Source organism: Prunus persica, chromosome G3, assembly GCF_000346465.2.
Source record: "Prunus persica cultivar Lovell chromosome G3, Prunus_persica_NCBIv2, whole genome shotgun sequence".
Lineage (NCBI taxonomy): Eukaryota > Viridiplantae > Streptophyta > Magnoliopsida > Rosales > Rosaceae > Prunus > Prunus persica.
In genome coordinates, this window is record NC_034011.1 from 17,226,720 (window position 1) to 17,233,576 (window position 6,857).

The following is a 6,857-nucleotide window of genomic DNA, read 5'->3' on the forward strand; positions in this document are numbered from 1 at the left end:
ATAAACCCTTTTATAAACTTAATTTTTTAAATTATATAATTTAGTTTTAAGGGTTTAGGGTATTAATTTTTAACGACGGTGGTTGAGTCGTGGAATACATATGTTACGTCGTGCAGTAAAATATCCGACATGGTTTATACTTTAAACGACGTCATTTTAATATGTAAGTCGTCTATTATAATTTACAACGTCTTCAATTTCTAAATTTAAAATTAATCCGAAAAATGAAGCGTCAAAATAAACGGCGTTACGTTCAGTGTTTCCGTTGTGGAATATTACATTTACGTCGGTTCTTGTAGAACTTTCGCCATGGTTTTTCTTTCAACGTTTTAAAGAGCGCGCTCTCTAAAAATTTTCGCGCGCCCTAAATTTTTTAGATTTGGCCCTTATTCTTATACTTCTAACCCTGAACCCTAAAATGTTCAGATTTCGCGCAACATAACGTTTCGCTCTCTCACTTCTGCTCTAATTAAAAGTTGCACTCTCTAGGCTCCGTCGAATCTGTGAGCTCGTCCAACCTGTAAGTACAAACCCTATCTTCCCCTTGTAAATTCATTGAATGATATTAGGTTGTTTTGTTAAAGAGTTTTAGGTATATGCTTTGCGATCTGTTAATAATGTGCTTATAGGTATGGGTTCATGGATTTTCTGTTTAATGGGTTCATGGATTACATTATCTGTTATGTTGAATTGGGAATGGATTTAATTTTGTCGGATCTTTTAATCACCCTATGTTATGTTGAATTGGGAATGGATTTATTGTTTTCATGCTTGGTTTCATGTATATGTTGGTTTCTTGCTTGGTTTCATATATATGTTGTGTTCTTAATGGGTTTTGGGTTCTTAAAAATAAACTGAGACACGACGCCTTTTTAGGCATACAACGACGATTACACGACGGTTTATGAAAAACCGTCGTTGTATTACTTATACACGACGCTTTTTTCATAAACCGTCGTTTGTATTACTTATATTAGACGACGTCTGTTGAAAATCCGTCGTCTATATATGCCAAATACGTCTGTTTTTGTTTGAAACCCGTCGTCTCTGTTGTGTATTACTTGCTATTAGATCTTTGTATAATTTGCTATAGTGATGGTCATTGCCTGTATTTTCACTTTATTATAGATAATAGGTTATAGTGTCGGAGATGGATAAGTCATGGATGCACTCGGATAGAAGATCGAAGGCATATGAGTTTGGGGTGGAAGCATTTTTGAACTTTGCTGTAGAAAATCTTCTAACTACAACACATATCCGTTGTCCATGTGTTAAATGTGTTAATTTGAAGTTGTTTGGGGTTGGAATTATAAGGGATCACTTATACTTTAATGGAATTGACCAAAACTATAAGAATTGGACATTTCACGGAGAACCTTGGGAAGCAACTACTAATGCTAGTAGAAATGTTGAAGAAGATGATGGCCATAGTAGGTACAGTTTTGTGTCTGAAGAAATTGATATGGATGATAATGATTTTGGTGATTTTGGTTCCGATCCGTATGAGTTTGCCAATGTGATTGGGGATGGAGATCAACCAGTGTACCCTGGTTGTAGAAAGTACACGAAGTTATCGGCATTAGTGAAGTTGTATAATTTGAAGGCAAAACATCGGATGAGTGATGTCTGTTTTACAGAATTATTGATACTTCAAGGCGATTTTCTTCCAGAAGGAAATACAATACCAACCTCTATGTATGAGGCTAAAAAGACTTTGTGTGCATTGAGGCTGAGTTATGAGAAAATGCACGCATGCCCCAATGATTGCATCTTGTATAGGAAGGAGTATGAGGATTCAACTAATTGTCCTACTTGTGGTATCTCAAGGTGGAAGGAAGGCAAAGATTCAATCTTTAAAAAGGGTGTGCCAGCGAAGGTGGTGTGGTATTTTCCTCCAATTCCAAGGTTTAAAAGGATGTTTCAATCACATGAGACAGCTAAGAGTTTAACTTGGCATGCTGCTAGAAAATCAATTGACGGTCAGATGTCTCATCTGGCGGATTCCCCGTCTTGGAAACTTCTTGATGATAAATGGCCTGAGTTTGGTAATGAGCCGAGAAACTTGAGATTGGCTCTGTCATCTGATGGATTCAATCCCCACAGTTCTCTAAGTAGCAGATATAGTTGTTGGCCGGTTATCTTAGTTACATATAATCTCCCTCCATGGCTGTGCACGAAACGAAAGTTCATGATGTTAACTGTTGATGCTCAAAATGGCCCGGCCAATATTGAGTCCAACTTAGTGATTAGATGTGCTGAGTCTTCAGCAGAGAAGAAGGCTGAGGCCCTTGGTGAAATGGGTTGGTGAGAGACCTGTAGAAGGTAAAAGAGGAGAAGCAATCGTTAAGCTTCGGACACCGGTGTGGTGCCGGCCGAAGGCTCTCCGATGCCTAAGTCAGTTACAAGTAGTAATTCTGGCAGAGTAACAGTAAAAGTGGGAGAATAGTCGTTCTTTGTACCTGGGTACTGTTCCCTATTTATAGGGAGGTGAAAGTAGGAGTTTTGCACAAAGTTCCAATGTGGGACTTTGTGCAAGCCATTGTGGTGGTGACACGTGTCCTGGAGATTAGGTTTGGCAGCTGAGAGCTTCGGCAGGTGTCTGGCACTTCGGAAGTGTGTCTTCCTTCGGCATGGGAGAAGGCGTGGCTGCCTTGGTGCTAGTCGCTTTGATGCTGGGTCTGCTCGGTTCATTATGGTGTAAACAGTAGTCCCCCAAGTTCGCGGTCGAGAAGTAACTTCTGGGTTGGGAACTTGTGAGTTTTTGTAATTGTAACCGAGCATTCCAGCTTCATTGGGAGCCGCAGGGCACTCCCTAGTCCCCCAAGTTGGCAAGCTAGGAGTTGCGTCAACACATGGTAGCTGGGTACCTGGGTACTTGGACATGTTGCAGATAGGATGGGAGCTGGGTCCCTAGGGGAGCCAGACCTTCGAGGGAGCCGGGTACTTTGGAAATTTTGGAGACTCCAATTCTTTCATGGCTCCTGCCGTTCGGCAAGGGTCTAGCTCCTTCTTCCTTTTTTTTTTTTTTTTTTTTTTTTTTTTTTTTTTTGGGGAATGGCTGGGCCATTTGGAATTTTTGGACCCTCCACAAAATCTCCATGGCCCTTGCCGTTCGGCAAGGGTCTAGCCATTTTTTTTTTTTTTGGGAGCTAGGCCCTCAAGGGAGCCGGGTCGTTTTGAAAATTTATCGACTCTCCAAAATGTCTCCATGGCCCTTGCCGTTCGGCAAGGGTCTAGCTATTTTTTGGATTGGGAGCTAGGCCATTTTGGATTGGGTCTTAGGCAATTGGCAAGAGTTGGGCCCGAGTTGGGCTTCGGCATGTAAGAAGGGCTAGGGTTTGGAATTGAGAGGAGAAGAAAATTTTGGAGTTGCTATAACTTTGCCGTTCGGCAAGTTGGGGGTCACTAAAGATTTTGGGTAAGGTCCTTCGGCAGGTTGTTGCGAGCAAGGGTGAGGCCAAGTCTTGGAGTAGAAAGATCTTGGAATTTGCTAGGTCTTGCCGTTCGGCAAGTTGGTTGAGAGATTTTGCTGCGAGCACACGGGTGTGGCTAGACCTTGCCGTTCGGCCAGTTGATTGGGAGTTGTTTCGGCAAGACAGCAGCACGGGTTGCTAGCCTTTGCCGTTCAGCAGGTCTTGGCCACGGTGGCTGTTTTGGTGAGCACGGCTTCGGGCGAAGGGGGCTGGGCAGGCTTCGGCGGAAGGGGGCTGGTCTTGGCCACGGTGGCTGTTTTGGTTCTTCGGCAAGGTTGCTTCGGCAGCGGGTGACGGCTGGGTAGCTGGAGGAGTTTCTTTGCCGATCGGCAGGTGCAGCGGAGGTGCTGTTCGAGTGGGCTCTGCAGGTGGCTGGGCTTCGGCAGGGCAGCACGGGGTTGAGGACCCTCGGCAAGACAGCTGGAGGAGCTGGGCGGTGGAATTTTGCTTCGGCAGGGCAAGTCTTCGGCTTCTAGTGTTTGCTTCGGCAGCTGGAGCAAGGTACGAAAACAGCACCCGATTTGATTCGGAAGGCCCTTGCCGTTCGGCAAGGGTGATTGGAGGAAACTTGCGGCCAACTCATCCAAGTGTCTAGCTCCTTTTGTCGTTCGGCAGTTGTGGTGAACACTAGGTGGGCCGAGTGGTCTTCACAAGCTGGGCCGAAAAATAGCTGGGCCGTCCATAAGGCAGGTGAGTACTCACTTTGTTCCTTCCCGGGTCTTGCCATTCGGCAAGTCCATTTATAATACGTGGTGGAATTGGCTTGGGTGTCTTGATCAATTTGGGCCTGGCCTTGTAATAAGATTGGGCTTATGAAGTAGGCTAGCACACTTGGAATTTTGGGAATCCATTTTGTTTTTGCACGGGCCTTGCCGTTCGGCAAGGCCCCTAAGTTTCCCTCAATTTTTGTTTTTGGTTTGTGTATTTTGAAAATTGAATTTCAAATTGTGTGTAGGTACAAGGGATTTAGGAGGGAATATGAAAGGGTGCTAGGGTTTGCTCGTGAAACGAGGCGTGGTACCCTTAGGTGGCTATAAAAAGGAAATTGGGTGGTGAAGGCATCATACTTGGCTTGAGTTGAGAAAAATTGTAAGAATTTGAGGAGGAGGAGAAGAGATTTCCGGCGAAGGTTTTGTGGTGGTGCTTGTGGCTGAGGTGATTTCCGGCGACTTGTACGTGGTGGTACGAACAAGGTTAGACCTTATTTCGCTTGAACTTTTGAATTGAAATGTCTTGTTTTGCATGAACATGTTGAAGGTTAGGAAGAACACATTGAACATGAGCATGAACATGATGAACATGTTGAACATATGTATGAACATGTAGAATTCTTGCCTGGCATGAAGATTTGGCAAATTTTTGTTGTTGTGGTTCGATCCTCTCTGCATGTGCATTTAGTTCCTGTTTCTTGTTTTTCCGTACTTGTAGATGTCTGAAAGTTCTGATAGGGAAAGTCTTGACCCCCCTGCCTTCGGCGTGGATGATACTGAGAGTCAAGAGCCGAGTCAATATATATGTTCTGAAGAGGAAAGTTCAGAGACAGAGGGTATGGTGGAAGGAACCATAGAAAGTAGGATGATAGGGCCTGGGGGTGAGAGGGCTGAGCCATCGGGAGACTCTGGGTCGGCTGCATATAGGGAGATGCAGAGAAATTATATAGAGTTAGAGGCTATAGCAAATCGGGTTCTAGCCTTGCCTCAGACGCAAGAAGTGGGTTCGAGCAACCAGGCATCACCATCAGGGTCTGTGGGTATAGCCGTGGCTTCGGTGTCAGAGGGATTAGACATCCGGGTTGGTGTCCCGTTGCCGAGGCGGAATACACTTACAGAAGCGAAATTGGCCCAGCTACGAACAGATTTTTGTGTGCCAGCCTATGTGGGCTTGAGGTTACCCACGGAGGCTGATGTAGTCAGATATCCTTCGGATGGCTCCGTGATGATTTTTACAGATATGTATCGGCATGGCTTCAGACTACCGTTTCATCCGTGGGTTCAGATGATGTTGGCCAAGTTGGGGTATGCACCGGGGCAGTATAATCCCAACTTTTGGATTCTTCTTCATGGGGTGTATATCGCCTGGTGGTTGGCTGGGTTAGGGGAGCCAACGTTTGAGCAGTTTATGTACCTGTACTCCATTTCAAAGCAACAGGGGAATTTTGGCTGGGTACAGGCCAATTGCCGAAAGGCGAAGGAGAGGGGCTACTTTATTGGACACAAGCCCACAACACAAAAGTCCTGGAGGAACAGGTGGTGTTTGGCCTATGGGGACTGGGAATGTCCTCTAGGGAAGAGCGTTGTCCAGCACATTCCTACCCACTTCCAGTCTATAGGTTCTTGCCCCATCCCTTAAGATTGTCCAATGCCTGATTGTGTTGTTTTGGCTCCTATTTTTGGTTCTGTACTTCCTCTGTGCCAGTGTAAATGGCTAAGTAGTTTCTAACTCTTGATGCAGGTTCAGTGAAGTGGGGCCCTATCTCCAAGGAGCAAGAAGACGAAGTTGAGTAGGTGAGGGCGCAGCTATCAGAGACTGAGCGTGAGTGCGGGAACCTAGTCACGCAGAAGAATTTGTTTGAGTCCGGACTGCTGCAAGGAAGTAAGTACCTGGGTTATCTTTTTGTTGTGTGCTGAGCCTTTGTAAGTTTGAGTAATAGAATTGCTTTTTTTGTTTTGACAGTGGCTGGCATCATAAGGGGGAGCACGAAGGTGGCCGTAGACATTGATGAGGCCGAGATGCAGAAGCGGCTGAGGGAGTCTCGGGCCAAGAAAGCTGAGAAAAGTGCTGGAAAACGACCCAGGGATGAGGATGAGGGTCGGGTCGCGGACGTGCTGGGGAAGAGGAAGGCTTTGGAGGAGGCTCATCAGCATGTGATGGGGTCAGGGCCGAGGCTTCCGCCCTTTGATCTGCAGGCACCGCCGAAGCTACCCTTCGGCATGGAGGATATGTTCGCTGAAGGGGTAGAGAAGGTAGACTTCGGCAGGTTACGGCAGCAGAAGAAGGAGGTCAACTTGGCTATGCACCGGCAGGAGGTGCCCTTAGTGAACGTCTTCCTGGAAGGCGTGAAGAGCGACCCTGAGGCCCTGGCGAGGACTCCAGCTTCTTCCTTCATTGACCGGGCCCAAAAGACGATCCTCACCTCTGCCTATGTAAGTGTTTAGGCCCTTTTTGAATGTATTTGTGTTGGATTATTTTTGTGTGGATTGACTATCATGGTTTTGGTTTTGCAGGCCTTTGGCGAGATGTACGTCAGCATGGCCAAGGCTGACAAGGAGATCCAGAGGCTGAAGAGGCGGGATGAGCTAGCCAAGAGCAAAATGGCGGAGGCGCAGGAGGCCATCCGAGAGAAGAACGCCTTGCTGGTTCAAAAGGCGGCCCTGGCCAAGGAGG

General features: G+C 46.2%; 1 protein-coding gene across 1 annotated transcript in view; it reads left to right on the forward strand.

Moving 5' to 3' along the window:
• LOC109948101 overlaps positions 5,983–6,857 on the forward strand; it is a 1,705-nt gene continuing 830 nt past the window's right edge. The window contains exons 1-3 of the mRNA XM_020560028.1: positions 5,983–6,065; positions 6,147–6,616; positions 6,698–6,847. Coding sequence (XP_020415617.1) covers position 6,065; positions 6,147–6,616; positions 6,698–6,847 — 621 coding nt within the window. The 5' untranslated portion in view covers positions 5,983–6,064. The remainder of the gene's footprint in view (positions 6,066–6,146; positions 6,617–6,697; positions 6,848–6,857) is intronic.